This window comes from Malus domestica, chromosome 14 (genome assembly GCF_042453785.1).
Source record: "Malus domestica chromosome 14, GDT2T_hap1".
Lineage (NCBI taxonomy): Eukaryota > Viridiplantae > Streptophyta > Magnoliopsida > Rosales > Rosaceae > Malus > Malus domestica.
In genome coordinates this window covers 24,178,904-24,195,852 of record NC_091674.1, presented here as the reverse complement: position 1 = coordinate 24,195,852, position 16,949 = coordinate 24,178,904, and the positions used below count along the sequence as shown (strand labels likewise).

Genomic DNA, 16,949 nt, shown 5'->3' with positions numbered 1-16,949 from the left:
ATTCACAAACGGTTTTCACCCACACTTTCATAGGGTTGAGCTCTATCCAATTATATCAAGAAATACGATAAAATATAGGAGGAAAAAAAATACGTCATCGTAAAATTACATTTAGTCAACTAGTGCATTTTCGTCTTTTCCACTTATCGATAAATTTTTCGACGTAAATTATAATAAATTCCGAAAACAAAATTCTAAAATTTCTCTAATTAAATTTTCGTAAGCATAAATTTATTTATTCTCGATTTACTCCACATATTCATATATTTTAAATTTTCAGGGTATTACATTCAACCCCCATTAAAATAAATCTCGTCCCCAAGATTTCCAACCATCGAATAATGAAAAGGGATTTAGAACTAATCCCACCGTTTCATTTATAGTGAATAAAATTATAACCTCAATCTACGATTTTATTCAAGCTCAAAATAAATAATTCCACAAATTAATTATCATGATTTTCAAGCATATACTCAGATTTCCAGCCACATTAATTGGTAGAATAAATATCAGAAATTCTAGCCATACACATTGGCAAAATAAAAATCAAACATCAAACCGCAATCCTCGTTGGCTAAATAAATACCAAATTATCCAACCATATCTACCATTGGCTAGATAAATGCTAGCATAAGAACCCCAATCATGAGTAAAACTACCCACCATCATTGGCTACACATAGCCGTTACCTTGATTCTTTCTCAAAATTTCTGGCCACAATCACTGGCGACACTAGACATCATAATTATTATTATCTTTTTAGCAAAACAATTATCATACATTCCATCGTAGCCATCATCGGCCAAATAAATATAAAATTTCAAGCCTTAATCATCAGTGGCTAAGTAAATATTACAATTTCAAGTCAAACCAACAGAATTAGCAACCCATATGTCAGAAATTCCAACGAAAATCATTGGCACTTCTAATCATAATCACTGTATAAAAATGAGGAATTTAAAACCAATCCACAGTTTCCGTTTATATTATACGGACTCAAATTCTCATTCTATTATTCATGTCCACCAATAATTCAATAAATGAAGAAATCTCCATGCTTTTTTTTCCACCATTCCAATTATAATGAACAATTCATAACTTTGATTTATAATTTCTTCCCCGTTCCATAAATTTCATCTTGATTTTCGTAAATATTATAATTTTCAGCCATAAATATCATTGGCAAAACAACGATTTCATCATTTTTTTCTTTTATCCCAAAAGGTGACTAGCAACTGGAAAATATCATAATATACTTAGTCGATACACATCACATTGATAACTCATTCTCACAGCCTACAAATGGAGCTTTTCTTCCGGAAACACTGGGTCTTTATGGCCATTCAATTATTTCTCCACATTTCACGGGTCATTTCGCCCAAATCAACATTCATGGGCCACTTTGCCCAATCAAACATCCATGGGCCATTTTACCCAAACAAACATTTCTCCCATTCCACGGGCCATCATGCCCAAATCGACATCCACAAGCCTTTTCGCCCAAATCAACATCCATGGGCCTTTTTCGCACAATTCAACATTTCTCAATTTCACAGGTATAATATAACTTTCCCAACTACTTGTCACAATTAAACAATCATCTTAACGTTCAACATTTTCATAATGTATAACATAATATCAACTCAATTCAAGATTAATATGAAACTTTAAATGGATCATTTTACCACCGGTCCCGCCGTCAACGGTGGCCGGAATTGGGAAATCCGGCCGGGTCGGGTTGGCGGGTCGTAGGGGATTCGGCTTTCTCTTCCATTTCTCCCTTCTTTCCCCTCATTTTCTCCTTACTCGATTAGTCCCCCTTCCCCTTCTTCTCTCCCACATATCTCCTTTTCCTTCTCTCTCATGCTATCATCTAGCAGCTTCCAGACTCCTTTTTTTTTTTCTTTTTTTTAAAGCCTCTAATTTCTTCGTTTCAACTTCGATTCACAAACGGTTTTTGCCCACACTTTCGTAGGGTCGAGCTCTATCCAATTATATCAAGAAATATGATAAAATATATGAGGATAAAATACGTCATCGTAAAATTACATTTAGTCAACTAGTGTCACATCCTGGCCTAGGCCCCCACCACATCCCAGGCTCGACTCCGCCGTAACACGATATTGTCCGCTTTGGGCCCCGACCACACCCTCACGGTTTTGTTTCTGGGAACTCACACGAGAACTTCCCAGTGGGTCGCCCATCATGGGATTGCTCTCGCGCGAACTTGCTTAACTTCGGAGTTTCGATGGAACCCGAAGCTAGTGAGCTCCCAAAAGGCCTCGTGCTAGGTAGAGATGGGAATATACATATAAGGCTTACATGATTCACTCCCCTAGGCGATGTGGGATCTAACAATCCACCCTCTTAGGGCCCGACGTCGGCACACTTCCAGCGAGGAATTGGCTCTAATACCAAATCGTCACATCCCGGCTCGGGCCCCCACCACATCCCGAGCTTGACTCCTTCGTAGCACGATATTGTTCGTTTAGGCCCCGACTACGCCCTCACGATTTTGTTTTTGGGAACTCACACGAGAACTTCCCAGTGGGTTGCCCATCATGGGATTGCTCTCGCGCGAACTCGCTTAACTTCAGAGTTCCGATGGAACTCGAAGCCAGTGAGCTCCCGAAAGGCCTCGTGCTAGATAGAGATGAGAATATACATATAAAGCTTACATGATCCACTCCCATGGGCGATGTAGGATTTTACAACTAGTGCATTTTCGTCTTTTCCACTTATCTATAAAATTTTCGACGTAAATTATAATAAATCCCAAAACAAACTTCTAAAATTTCTCTAATCAAATTTTCATAAGCATAAATCTATTTGTTCTCGATTTACTCCACATATTCATATATTTTAAATTTTCAGGGTATTATATGCTTACTTAAATTAAACTACCTCAATAATTTTTCGAGATGTAATCTCAATAATTTTTCGAATAGGATTTCGAGTGACACGTGTCGCTAAAGTGAATAACTCCCCCAAGTAGTACTAGGGTGGAGATTGTGTTATTTAATGTTGTTTAAGTTTAATGTTATTTAATATTGTTTAATGTTGATTAGTGTTGTTTAATGTTGTTTAATGGCTTAGGTAGTTATAGTGTTGTATAGTGTTATTTAATGTTGTTTAATGTTGTTTAGTGTTGTTTAATGTCGTTTAATGTTATTTAATATTGTTTAATGTTGTTTAGTGTTGTTTATTTTTTATTTTTTATTTTTTAAAATTTTGTCCAAAAAAAAAAGTCACTTGGCCTTAGCAGGACGTCAGCTAGCTAGCATCATGTTGACGCCAGGTAGCCGTGGATTTGAATTTTGGACCGGTCCGAGGCTGGCTGGTTTGGGCTAGCCGGTTGGCCTGATTGCACAATTTTGGCCTGGTGGAGCCCACGAACCTTTTGGCCCAGTCCTCAGTTGGATACGGTTTTCGTATCATTTTGAGCTATTTTAATCGTATGACCCTTTAACCCAATCGGTTGGAGATCCTTTCGGTAGTTAACTTTCCCAGGCTTCTCCTCTTCCTTTATATAGAGGTCGGCAAATCAAATGAGTTGACGAACTCCCCTAGGTCAAGTTGCTATGTCTTTGTTCTAAATTCGTGGAAGGCCTGGGGTCCCACTTTTGCTTATTGCTTGTATCTCTAGGTGACACTTGGTTTTTTTGAGCTACATTCATCTGTTTTGTGTCAAGGAATAGTGGTCGGCGGCGGTTAAGAGCGGTGGTTGTGCTTTGTGTCAACAAGTAAGTGCTCGGTAACGCGTACTTAATACGATGCCGACCGTAAAATTGCTTATGGGCGTTCCTTCTATGCTCGTCGTTTGCATGTTTTTGGACTCTTTACCTATCTTGAGTCCTTTAAAAGTGAACTTCTATTCATTTGGTCATGGATCACGAAAAAATAACTATGTATTAACCACTTTAACGCCCATCAAAATAGACGTTATTTTTAATTGCAATCGTTTTTCTTCACTTATCTTTCATACATTCTAAACCTAGTTAATATTCTTTTGCAATTATCATGGTTGGTGATTGTTCAATGACCGAGCCACGTTCATGCCCATGTCTCTATACCCTACTTTGACAATGACTTTTCTCGTTGTACTATGCAAGATATCACAATTAACGGATTTGGATCCTCTCTTGAGCTAATGGAGAGGATCCTCCTGACTCATAATCATGGACCGTTGGATTTTTATTCAACGGCTATAATTATTAAAACTTTAAAAGGACTCCCCTGTTTGTAGCCGTTGGATAAAAATCCAACAACCCAAGATGATGGGTCAGGAGGATCCTCTCCATTAGCTCAGGAGAGGATCCAAATCCACAATTAACAACCATGCATGTACATGCAAGAAATTTGTAATTATAGTAGCAAATAGCGTTTATTACTGTATCCGTAAATTTTCCTTTCCTTTTCTAAATAATATCGTTCGTTTGTATGAAAAAAGTAAAACAATCAGTTATGTGTGTGTGACTGTGACGAATACACATTTCAAACCAATCACTTAAGATGGTATTGAGAACAAAGCTTGAGTCTTTAATATATTGGGAGGTACACAAACTATTCAAATTCTTGGACTCAAAGTTCAATGCATAACGCCTGAATGAATATAAACATTGGCTGATCTTATTTTTGCCCCCATACATGCATGGTCTATGCACATTTAGAAATTCTTATCACTAAATATATGAGATCATATTTCTCCATATTGTTCACTGGATTTTGTGCTTGGACGATCAAGGTAGCTATAATTAGGCTACTCGCCATGACAAGAAACCCAAAGCAAGTTTTTAACCAACATGCAGGTAACTTTTATTCAGTAGTTTTCCCTAGGGGTGGGTTCGGTACGATTACCGTACCAAAACCTTTGTACCAATTACCGTACCAAACTTTCGGTTTGGTAAAATCTATTACCATTACTGTACCAAACTTTCGGTATACCAAAGTTCGGTATTGCCAAAAGTTTGGTTGGCATGGTATGGCAATGGTAATTGCCATTTTGTTTTGGGACAAAATATGTTTTTATTTTTTTAACCCAATTCAAGGGCAAAACTTTTTTTTTTGTACCTTTATCTCATACATTATAGATTAAATTCATCTATTATTCATCATTCACAATTTACACACATAATAATTCAAATGGAGCATCAAGATTCATCATGAAAATTAAGCTTGCAATCCAAATAAAAGTTACCAACCAAAACAAATAGAAGTTAACAATCCAAATAGAAATTAAAGTTTCAAACCAAATGAAAATTGGAAGTAAACTTCAAAAAGGAGAATTCATTGATCAGTTATTCAAACTTGAGATGTCGAAGCTTTTGGAGGAGACATTGAACTTGTAGAAGATTGAGTTTGTGTCAAGCTTACATTACAAATAGAGAAAACATATTAATTAGTAGCAAGAAGAATTAAAGTTGAAAACCATTTAATAACAAATTTACTAAAAAAATTAAAGCATATCTTTCTTGTTTTCTCTTCTTCTATTTCCTTGTAAAATTGAAGCATATCTTCCGTTGGTCCTTGTAAAAGTTTACTTCACCTGCCCTAAGCCAACTACTAGTACACACTAGTGCCTCAATTATTTTAGGAGTCAAGGATACCCTAAAAGGGTTCACAACCCTCATCCCTAGACTAAATGCATTTTCACTAGCAACAGTAGAAGTGGGAGTTACAAAGATATGTTGGCTATTTGTGAAAGAAATAGGAACTCTTTTGTGTTTGATTTCCATAATTTTAAGAGATCAAAGTCACCAACAACAATGGTAATATAAGTAGGGTTTTATTTTCAAATTATTGGAATATTATAAATATGTGTTATATAATTATGTATTATATAAATTATAAATTATAAATTATATTGTATTTTCAGTATGGTACGGTAATACCGTGGTAATGGTATCCATTACCAATACCGTACCATGAAATTTCGGTACGGTACAATACCGTACCATTACCGATTGGTACAAAAAATTTGGCACAAAATCGGTATGGCACGGTTGGCAATTCGGTTGGCACGGCAATTTGGCAAAAAAATCCACCCCTAGTTTTCCCCAATAGGGTCAAATGTTTATGAGTTATGATTCACTACGATCACAACTATAACTATTTGTAGTGGTTTTCTTTTTAGAAAAATGGGCACAACTAATGGCGAATCAGGGTTATCCACCCTTTCTAGACCCGAAGGAGGCTAGTTGGGAATTGCACTTTACCTAGGGCTACAATCAAGCAGATCCACTGTGGTTTTGAATATGATTAATCTGCTTTTTACCTGAACAATTTACTGCTGGAGTGGGACTAAAAGCACTGTCATGCATTTTGGAGGAAGCAAGTGAGTACTGTATATTCACAAATTCACAGCAGGTTTCAATTTGATTTACCCCAACAGTAATTTTGCTGCAGGAGCTGGACTAAAGGAGCTATTGTGCACTGTGGAGGAAGCAAAGACGAATCATATTGTTTCAAGGGAGTTACTACTAATTTCCATGTTTAATAGGCATGTCGTCCGCAACTTATATTGCACATTACGTAACAGACTAACATGATTTGTTACGAATCCACTCAAATTGTAACGTATGCGCAATTATTAGCATTGCAGATTAAACATATATTTGTGTGTTATCGTCATTTTCCTAAGGAAAAATCGATGGGACAATAAATGGATGCATGTGATCAAACATTATTGATTTTTAGAGAAAATCTTGTGCATAATATGTGCATGTACTCATGTCTGCATCTCTTATCATATAATTTAAATGATGCTAGAAAAATTACAGTATGGTATCTTAACACAAAAAATTGGTTGTATGCGTTAGAAATTATACTTACGTGAAGTCGGATAATACCTATATATTCTTTTGTGATGATACCTAATTATCCACTTGGTCAAGCGACCCTACTCAAGTATCTGTTTCCACATTGACATGAAAGAAATCTATTGCCTTTGCCAAGAATCTGTGCAAAGTTGCATATAGATACGTGATGGGAGATACAGACATGACATTCTCTCCAATTCGTGGGCCTCTGCGAACGGTTTGTACGAACCAAATCTAATGGGTAATTCATGACAACCCAACAAAAGGCCCAATACAAGTTGGGTAAAAAAAAAAGAAAAGAAAAAACTCTGAAATTCCAATTCGGAAGCCCCTCCTCGTCACTGTCTGTCAGTTTTCTCAGCAATTCAAATTCTCAGCTTTTCTAGGGTTTCTTCTCCTCCCACCGACTAATTATTTTGCAAGTAACTGAATTTTTAGGGTTATTCAGTGTACCTCTCAACTTTTTTGAGTTAGAAATGTGAAATTAATTTTAATTAACTTTAATTTTCCAAAAGTTTCAGGTTGCGGTTGGGAATGGACGGCGAGGAGTTGACTGAGCAGGAGACTGCTCTGTACGATCGCCAGATTAGGGTTTGGGGTGCCGGTGCCCAAAGAAGGCAAGCAATTTTAATATATTTCATGAACAATTGTTATGAATTAGTTAAAGAAATATTTGGAATTTTGAGCTATTTTTTTATTCATTTATTTGTTTTTTTTTTTGTTTTAGACTTAGCAAAGCTCATGTATTAGTCTGTGGAATAACTGGAACTGTTGCAGAGGTAAATTCAACACCTTCATATATGATTTTGTTTTTGGGGTGGTGATAGAATGTGTTAGAATATTAAGTTGCATTCATGTTATTATTTTTTGTGACCTTTTTTTTGGGTAGTTTTGTAAGAACATTGTACTAGCCGGAGTTGGTAGTTTGACACTGGTGGATGATCGGGTAGTGACAGAAGACGCGCTGTCTGCCAACTTTCTGATACCTTCTGATGAAAGTGTGTATGCTGGGAAAACTTTGACTGAACTTTGCCGTGATTCTCTGAAAGATTTCAATCCGATGGTTCGCGTTTCTGTAGAAAAAGGTCTGCCCTCTAATGCCTCCGGTTTCCAATATAATTGTATCGTTATTGTCACTATCAAGTGAATGATAGTGTAGCTGAACATCATTTTTGAGTGCATGGCTATGCCGTTTTATGCCACTTAAGACAGACAAGAAAAATAATGCTTTCTAATACCTCGTCCAAGCAGCGAGAAGAGAAATTGAGAATATATACTTCATCTTGATCTCACAGGTGACTTAACAAGCTTTGGGGTAGAGTTCTATAGCAAATTTGACGTCATCGTTGTCAGCTGTTGCTCCTTCACAACTAAAGTACTACGCATACCCATCCTCTTGATGTTTAACATTTACCTTCTTGAAACATCCATTTTTAATGAATTCATATTCTTATTTTCCATCTCAATTCTTCTATTGCAGAAATTGATCAATGAAAAATGCCGAAAGTCTTCAAAGCGCGTAGCATTTTATACTGTTGATTGTAGAGACTCCTGTGGTGAAATATTTGTTGATCTGCAACACCATAAATATTCGAAGGTGATCATCTTATTTGCTTTCTCAGACTTTTCTAATGTCATTATTTTTAGTTGCCCAGTTTTGTTGTTCATTTTATGTCGAGTGAGTTGATAGCATCATTGCTAGAACTTCAACAAAGTTTCCAAGGGCTATGAAATTTTAGATTACATGTACATGAAGAAGTATAGCATTGTCAGTGTATATTCTCTAACAAGTAAATTTATCTTGTTTTTTCTTGACAGAAAAAAAATGAGGAAACAATCGAATGTGAACTACAGTATCCAAGCTTTGAGGTATGATTAGTTGGTCATTGTTCTTTCTTATAATGTTATTTTAGATTTCATATCAAGCTCATGCTAATTAAATATAGGACCTTAGTTGACTGATCAAATTAAGACCACAAGATTAATATTCTTCGGTGGTATTAACCCTTGTTCATACAACATGTATATAGGATTGCCATCTGTTTTTATGCAAATTGTGTTGTAGTGTTCATCATAAATATTTCTAGCGTACTAATCATCAAGTATCTTATGGATCTTACATTACAGGAATCAATTTCAGTACCTTGGAAATCATTTCCCAGGAGATTCTCAAAGCTATACTTTGCTATGCGAGGTGTGTTTAATTATTGTTGTTTAATTTTTTTACTTGTTCTGATAGAAGTTGTGTAAAAGAAATATAGCAATATAGTAAAAGAGGAAGGTGAGAAAACTCCTGGTTTTACTGAGGGAATAGGGATGGAGCCATGGAGAGTACTTCCATGAAAGTGTCAAAGCTATAACTTGCTATATGAGAAGTGAAATTCTTACATTTAAAAAGATTTACAATTACGAAAATGGTAATGGTAAAGAGATGAGTGATGCAAATATCATTTTAATACCACCGGAATGCCTCAGTCATAGGATGCATCTTATTTACTGCTTTCTTATTAGTCTTACTCTGATGCTGCTGTTCTACTTCTACTACACCTTGTATGAATTGGTTACTGTTAAATGATTTTGAATTTTCCCATTAAGAAGATTTTTACCCTTAATCCATTATAAATCTCGTGTGAAATCATCCGGTTATAATTATAGTAGACTGAGCAAGACTAACCTCACCTTTCTTGCAGTAATAGAAAGGTTTGAAGAAGCCGAGCAACGTAAACCTGGAGAGTTATCAATTGCAGATCTTCCTGCTGTTCTGAAGTTGAAAAAAGAACTCTGTGAAGCACAGGTATGGGTACTCAGAATTTTTTATTGTTCGTTTGTTGTGCATTTTCTTATGCTTGCTTTTGTGACAATATTGCAGTCAGTGAATGAGTCTCATATTCCAAATGCGCTCCTGGAAAGATTGGTGACGGATACAAGAGAGTTTCCTCCAGTTTGCCCCATCATTGGAGGGATTCTTGGGCAGGTGCTCCGCCTATCCATTTTCTTTCACATAAAAAATTATAGCGGAAGTGTTGGTTACCATATATTGACATCTTGTTAATTAACTTCTCAGGAGGTTATTAAGACAATATCAGAGAAAGGAGACCCTGTCAAGAATTTCTTCTTCTTCGATGCTATGGATGGAAAGGGCGTAATCGAGGACATATCAGGGAACCCTTGAAGCCGAGCAGCCTTGCAGAGGAAAAAGCTTTGATATTTCGAAGAATTTGGGAAGTACGAGACTACCTAATCGCAACTATGCTTGTTCGTGATAGAATTTTAGAAGAGATGACCCCTTTTCATGGATCCTAATCTTGCTTACAGCGTAGCTGCAAACAAACTCTACCGCTACATTTATGATTCTAATTCTGATTTTACATTTGTTCGTCAGCTTGACTTGATTCGTAAGTGCATCGAAGACGGTTAAATCCGAGATATGGCTATTTGTGTTGACAGATTCAGATGTATGCATTTGCTTCTTTGTTTATTTGATTAGCCAAATCTTCGGCTCGACGGAGCGTAGCTTTTTTTCGTGTTGTACCTTTTGAGGGGAAAATTGAAAATTGTCGAGTGGAGCTATATATGGAATGAGGGTAGGGACCTGGAGCTGTGACCATAAAAACTGGTCGTGATCACATTGTTTGTGGTCATCAGTCATCAGGTCATATGGGTTGTGGGTAAGGAGCAATCAATTTTGTCTGGTAAAGTTAGAAGAAAAAGGGCATCAAAATAATAAAAATCTGCTCTGTTGGACATATTTCTTTCTTTTCATTTTCTTTACGATCATTAAGATCATATGATTGATATGAAGAGAAATAAGGATCATGGTCCAATTTTTTGCATATTTTTTTTTCCATGAGTGAACGGTCACTCATGCAAAAAAAAAAAAATGTGCCTAATTGGAAAGGAAAAAACCCTATTAAAAATGCACTCAAAATTGAGTTACAATTGGAAAGGAAAAAGCACTATTAAAAAAGGATTCTTTCTTTCTTGATTAAAAAGTAAAAGTAATTAAAAGCATAAAAGAAAATAGAAAGAATCGGATCCCAAGACCAGAAAAGGGAGGGAAGCTGTAAAATCTGATTAGTGACTCAATGGTCCAGATTAACAGACGGTAAAGTCATATTAGAACGTGGATGGTTCTTATCCATGTTAAAGTCATATTTGACTGACTTTTAAAATCAAAATTAACCCACCAAATTCTCTCTAAGGAGGACCCCACCCAACATGAAGGAGGACCCCACCATGAAAGCTCACCAAGCAGAAGAAAAAGAAGAGAGCGTGGTTGCAAAACTGCAGAAGCAGTTCATGAGTCTGCAGCAAGACTGGGACTCTTACAAAAACTCAAACCCGAAAACCAAGAGGAGATATTCAACAAATTACTCATCAGGTTTTTCAATGGCAAAAAATCTTGACCAACTGCTTGATTCTTCCCCAAGGCATCTCATGTGTTCACTTCAGCATAGGGTTTCTCCATCAGAGGGAGGAGAGTGGAAGGTGAGGAGTAATGACTTGGCGGTGGAGGAGATACGGAGAGAGAGGAGGGCTGCCATTGAGAGCGGCAGGCTGAAGGGGAGGAGGCTTTTCGAGGCGGAGGATTGCGAAACCGAGAGGGGGTATGGAGGAAAAGAGGAGGGGACATGGTCGGGTGGTTGGAAAAATGGTTTGGCTCGAGAGGTGAGATCATTGTCTTTTGATGATGGTTCTGATGGTGATGATGATTCTGGTAAGAGCAAAGAGATTGGCGTTTGTTTTCAGTGGAGTGCGCAATCTTCGGGTTCTTTTTCTTTTTTGGCTGATGAGAATGTGAAGACAGAAGGCGTGAAAAAGGTTGATAGCAATGAAGGTGGTTATAATGGAGGAAGGTGCATTGTTATGGCGATGCGTGTCGTTGCTGTTGCTTCGATTGTATTTGGAATTTGCTTTATCAGAGGCTTTGCTGGATATGGAAATGAAAACGTGGTGATCTTAGTCCCAACATGATGTTGTGTTTCTCGATCATCCTGGTTTTTAAGACAAGCAAAAGTTCTAAACCACTATGATTTACGGGGAGGGAGCTTTGAACTCATGTGCATGGGGTGCGCAAAATACTCTGGCCAACTAGTCTAACCCCCGTTTGCTCTCTCAATCATCTTGGTTCGTCTTCGCTTTTTTGTTTGATACTCTTCTCCAAGAAAGTTGATGAGCCCTTTTTTTCATTACTTATTATTACGAGTGAATTTACATTGTCTGTTTTTTGAAGAACAGAGAACCCTTGTAGTGATGCGGATATTTACAATCCAAAAAGTGGTAATTTTCTAAAGCAGAGTAAGCAAATTTATCATATCGAACAGATATAAAAAACAATCTTCATATGAAGACCCTACAAACTGTATGTGACATGGTGGAAATATCGCCAACAGCTTTAAGCATTAAGCACATTACATGCTTATATATGCCTTAGTAGCTCCTAAAAATTTCCAGCAGAATTCTCATCAACCCGATGCGTATGGATTCCATCGTATGTCGTTACCACAATCCCCTCGTCTTTCGAATGGCGTTGGACTTGTTTCTTGACGATGCATCCTCGATGTGTACACCTATAGTAACTTCTGCATAAATAGTCGAACAAATCCAGTTTAATAGATTGAGCAGGCACAAGAACACATGCATTGTAGAAATTTAAGGCATTTTCAAGCATTAGGTAAACCATTGAACTAGAGCATTTTCCTAAACGAAAAAAAAGTAAAAACTAGAGCGTTTTTTTACCGTTCTAGGTATAAAATCTACAAATCTAATAACCAATATATTCCATGCTAGAGCAAATATTAAGAACCAAGATATCACAAAAACTTATACACTTGCGTTTAATACCAGTTTCCTTAAAAAATCAATACCAAAAATTCAAAATTCGAAAACTATTTGATGATAGCCAGGAGATACAGAGACAATAACCTAGGAAATTTATTGTTTTTAACAAATTTTTGCCCGTATTTTCGCCACCGGTACCCGTCATCAAGTATATCAACCTGGCTCCTTGTTTGAAATGCATATTTGTGCTTCTTGCTCTCTTTGTCACCTTCTTTTCCTCCTGACTTCATCAGGCCTTCACTTCTGTCACTGAGAAAATGAGGAAAGCTTGACTGGTTCGCTGAACAAGTAAGAAAAGCTGGTGAGGTTGTTGATGAACCGAGGAAGAATATTTGGTTATTTTGATCCATCTGAGAGGAAAAATTTATGACTAAAAGTATAGTGTACATGTATTTATTCTGACAAAAACGCCAAACATGTAGAACACTGTGGGCGGCTCAGTGGCCAGTGGCCAACGTACATTGTCACTAACCGTGAAGGAAACTTGTGTCGGCACGTATCCTTTTATGTCATGCTAAAAGTGGTGTTACTGTTACACGCAATTTTTGGCATTGTTTTCACGTGAGATGGAAAGCTAAAAATCCATGTTGCATGAGCATTTTGGGCAATTCAAAAGCTTTGTTCTTAACTAAGGAGTAAAGTAAGAAAAGATAATTTCCGTGGTGAAAATGAGAAGTAGGAGAAACTTAGACCAATCTAAAGAACCATCACCAGCCCACCTGTCAAAAAGTAGTTTTTTAAAACGGGATTTTTGCACTCCTCTTAGAGAATCAATAGATAGAAATAACGGATTGAGTAGGGAAGAAGAAATTTGAAGTGTAAAAGTCACTACTCTTAAACAGTTATGAAAATTTATAATAATACGTAAAGATCTACTCTTTCAACTCGAACAAGTTTATAGGAACAATTTAGTACAGTAAAACGGAAAATGTGATAAACACTATCCTACTAATACAGTAAAAGCTCATAACAACTCAATAGTAAATTTTAGCAATTTGAATGATTTTTCATATAAAACCATTTGATTGAGCCAAATTAGTTCGCTGTTTCAGGCGGTGGGTTGAGCTCATCCCAGGCTTCAATCCAAGTAACCATGGCATCCCCAAGCTGCGCAAAGTAGGGATCAAAAGGGCCAAGCTTTTCCTTCACCTTGTTGGCAAGCTCAATGTAGCAATCTTGGACAGTTTTGCACTCTTTTGGGAGCACAATTTGTTGGAAAAATGGAATCATATCTTCTTGCCAGTATATCCCTTTGTACTCTTTCTTCAAGTTCACAAATGGGTTGCTTGCCTTGCCATGCCATATGTATGGCAGTCCTGTCTTAACTCCTAGACCCAAATGGTCACATATCACCTGAAGAGAGAACACACATATCATTGTTCAGGGTCTTATATGCAAGTGTATGTATGTCACATAAAAACATCCAAATTGGCTAATTGAAAGCAAGAATTATGTTAGCATTAGTCGTTGAAGTATTGTGAGACTTAAATGTATCAATGGCTCACAAACAACCCCAATCAACGTCATGAATTGGGGAAGAGAAAGAAAAAATAAGCATGAGATAAACTAATATCCTAGTTAATATGATTCCTGATTTTTCAAGTATTTGATTACAAATTTTAATACAAAACCCGTTTCTTATTTCGTAAGTATTGATAAACACAAAGAATTCAGAAAATGAAAAATTATGACACCTAGGAATTCTAGAATTAGAATAATTTTAATAATCATTTTATATAAATAAACACGTCATAAATGGAGTAAAATGGGATGGGAATTTGGGAACTAATTTACCTTGGCACACCAGCCAGCCCACATGTCATCATATCTACCAAGGGGTTGGCCATCACCCATGAGCCCAAAATACATTGCTGGACCTATCAGCTCCCTATTGAACGCCAGGTTCATCCCACACATTGGAAAAAGGGTGCCTCTGGGGATTGTCATCACAGCATCCACATACCTTCATGAGCCAAAAAAACTCAATCCTCAATCATTTTAAACCAAAGCCAAAATCTAAACAGTAATGCTATTTAGACACGAAACTAATTGCATTGTTGATACATTTTTTTTAATAAAAATGAGTTCTATTATTGTATGTTAGATTCTTTCGTATTAAAAAATACGTCAACAATGTAGTCAATTTTATTTGTCTTAAATCTAAATATCATTACTTAAACCTAGAAGATTGACTACGGAAATGGATTGGTTGTGGTAAACGTGGACAAAGTCCGCCCCGTTTGCAAACGGATCGTAGAGTGTGTTGAAGAACAATGGGGTTGATGGTGTCAGAAGGTTCCTAATGTGCTGTGACAAAGCATTTATCTCCTTCCCACTAGGCTCCTTCGCCACCTTCATTTTTTCTCAACCAATAAAAAAAGTTAATGCAATAATTATTCGTCACATTTATACAAACACATCATTTGATAAACGTGGAAAGGAACATTGTTAAGGAGCACAAAACTTACAAAGCAATCGTCATCGATGGTGAAGATGTACTTTTTCTTGAAACCAAGAAACCGAAGCAGCGACAAGCGGAGTCCTTGAAAGAAATGCAGCTGGCCTTGGGACCTAGGACCTTGTTCACATCATTGCGGTTGTAGAGCTCGTAGTTGAAGCCGTTAGGGACCATCTTGGACAATGATGAGGTGGTATGGTTGAAAGAAAGGCCTCCACATCTCCAAGAAATCAAGGTTTCTGATTGTTGGGATCACAATGTCTAGATCATCTTTCAGATCTAGCAGCTGGGCCATCTCTGAAAATCTTGAGAGAAAAATGAGAGAAAATTGATTGGAATTTTAATTGAGGGGAGGAAGAATTTATAGGAGGGAGGAGCGTAGGGTTTGGTTGATTAAATATTGAGGTGTGTAACGAGGAAAAGGTGAATGAAAAGAGTGGAGGTTACATTAAACTCCCCAACCACGCTGGTATGGTGGGAGCGTTTTATACTTACACTAGCTGTTCCATGTTTTGGGACTTTTAGACAGATATTTTCTCGTGACAAGACAATTACATGAGTTACAACTGATGGGTTAACTATTAGGATAATGCTAAGGACACCAATTTTTTTAAACCAAATTGCAAACCAAATGATGTGTCATCAATAAAAAACAAACATATTAATTGAGACTTAATTAATAATTCAACCATCTACAACTACATTATTTAGTTTGTAAATTTGGTTTAAAAAATTTAATTTTCTTAGCATTATGTTCGAGCTGACATGTGGCAATTCACTATTGACTTTTCCTCAAAGATAGCTTGCTTACTTAGTGTTTTTGCTCTATCTTTTGTAGGATCTTAGGCCATCTCCAACCGAAGGCTGGCCAGATGGCTCATTTGAGCCCTCTGACCCTCCAAGATTCCCCAAGATATTAATATTTTAATGAACAGTACATGGCCATATTTGTCTCCGTCTCCAACCGAGGGCCAGAGGGCCAAAGGGCTCGTTTTAGCCCTGTCACAAAAAACCGTCTCCAACCGAGGGCCAAAGGGCCATAGGGCCAAACATAATTTATTATTTAAATTTAAAAACTACAACAACTTAAATTTAAAAACAACAACTTATATTTAAACACTACAAATTAAATTTAAAAACAACATTAACTTAAATTTAAAAATTACAACGACTTAAATTTAATATCCATAATCAATATCATCTTCATCATCCGCCATTGTAGGAGTATAGTCAGAGGTAAACAATTGCCGCCGAGCCATAATTTCTTTTTTTTTCCTATCAAAATAGGCCTTACTCATTGGAGTGTAATTCGAAGTGTTCCTTTCCATATTCTTATCATCCATCTCTTCTTGTATTTGTTTGGCTCGCTCTTCATGTCTACACTTCCTTTCTTCCGCCTCACGGGCATTTTGCTCCGCCAGTAATCGAAATGAGGCTGCCACTTCATGTTGAGTGGCGTAATCAGCATTTGCCTTGCCCTTTTCCCTCAACCTTCGGGCCTTGTTTCGTCCCATAGCCCTAGGTAAAGAAATTTCGGACGGAGTCGGATTTTCTACCCTTGTTTGTTGAATGGTAGGAGATCCATCTTCATTCATATCTACAGATGGGGATGCAGCTTCCAAAGAATCCACTCTATGTTGAGGTGGATCTTCAAATAACACCTACCATTTACAAATTTCCCAACAACCGTGAAACTGAAAGGGTTTTGAGCTGCCCTCCATATACAATTCCTCCGCTTGGCGTACCTAGAAAATATAATTAAAAAAATTTTAGGAAATTAATTCACGAAATTAATGTAATATAATTAAACATTTAAAATAAACTGTAAAAAC

At 36.9% G+C, this 16,949-nt stretch overlaps 2 protein-coding genes across 7 annotated transcripts; one reads left to right on the top strand and one right to left on the bottom strand.

Annotated features, from left to right (window-relative positions):
- The first annotated feature begins 7,030 nt into the window (after positions 1-7,030).
- On the top strand, positions 7,031-10,296 carry LOC103454985 (SUMO-activating enzyme subunit 1B-1-like). 6 transcript variants are annotated; one of them, XM_029092446.2, is made up of 11 exons: positions 7,031-7,205; positions 7,334-7,435; positions 7,546-7,597; positions 7,708-7,903; positions 8,114-8,193; positions 8,299-8,415; positions 8,637-8,687; positions 8,946-9,012; positions 9,509-9,612; positions 9,688-9,792; positions 9,883-10,296. In XM_029092446.2, exons 2-11 carry the CDS (start codon positions 7,353-7,355, stop codon positions 9,988-9,990), a joined length of 963 nt encoding a protein of 320 aa, XP_028948279.2. In that variant the 5' UTR covers positions 7,031-7,205; positions 7,334-7,352; the 3' UTR covers positions 9,991-10,296. The 6 variants fall into 6 exon arrangements, with proteins under 6 accessions (XP_028948279.2, XP_028948280.2, XP_028948277.2 ...); XM_029092447.2 differs by having other exon boundaries at positions 7,104-7,236; positions 7,340-7,435; XM_029092444.2 differs by having other exon boundaries at positions 7,104-7,240.
- Positions 10,297-13,532: 3,236 nt separating this feature from the next.
- Positions 13,533-15,577, bottom strand: LOC103454986 (probable UDP-arabinopyranose mutase 1). Its single transcript, XM_070811544.1, has 3 exons — positions 15,128-15,577; positions 14,454-14,622; positions 13,533-14,012 (listed from the first exon to the last, which is right to left on the bottom strand). Exons 1-3 carry the CDS (start codon positions 15,289-15,291, stop codon positions 13,695-13,697), a joined length of 651 nt encoding a protein of 216 aa, XP_070667645.1. The 5' UTR covers positions 15,292-15,577; the 3' UTR covers positions 13,533-13,694.
- Positions 15,578-16,949: the final 1,372 nt, after the last annotated feature.

Excerpts from the sequence above, each read along its gene's own strand:
- LOC103454985 (XM_029092446.2), top strand. The coding sequence starts at position 7,353 with ATGGACGGCGAGGAGTTGACTGAGCAGGAGACTGCTCTGTACGATCGC. Across the intron at positions 8,688-8,945 it reads TACAGTATCCAAGCTTTGAG|GAATCAATTTCAGTACCTTG; the intron begins GTATGATTAGTT and ends CTTACATTACAG. Across the intron at positions 9,013-9,508 it reads GCTATACTTTGCTATGCGAG|TAATAGAAAGGTTTGAAGAA; the intron begins GTGTGTTTAATT and ends CCTTTCTTGCAG.
- LOC103454986 (XM_070811544.1), bottom strand. The coding sequence starts at position 15,291 with ATGGTCCCTAACGGCTTCAACTACGAGCTCTACAACCGCAATGATGTG. Across the intron at positions 14,623-15,127 it reads CCATCGATGACGATTGCTTT|GTATGTGGATGCTGTGATGA; the intron begins GTAAGTTTTGTG and ends TGGCTCATGAAG. Across the intron at positions 14,013-14,453 it reads GGGCTGGCTGGTGTGCCAAG|GTGATATGTGACCATTTGGG; the intron begins GTAAATTAGTTC and ends TTCTCTCTTCAG.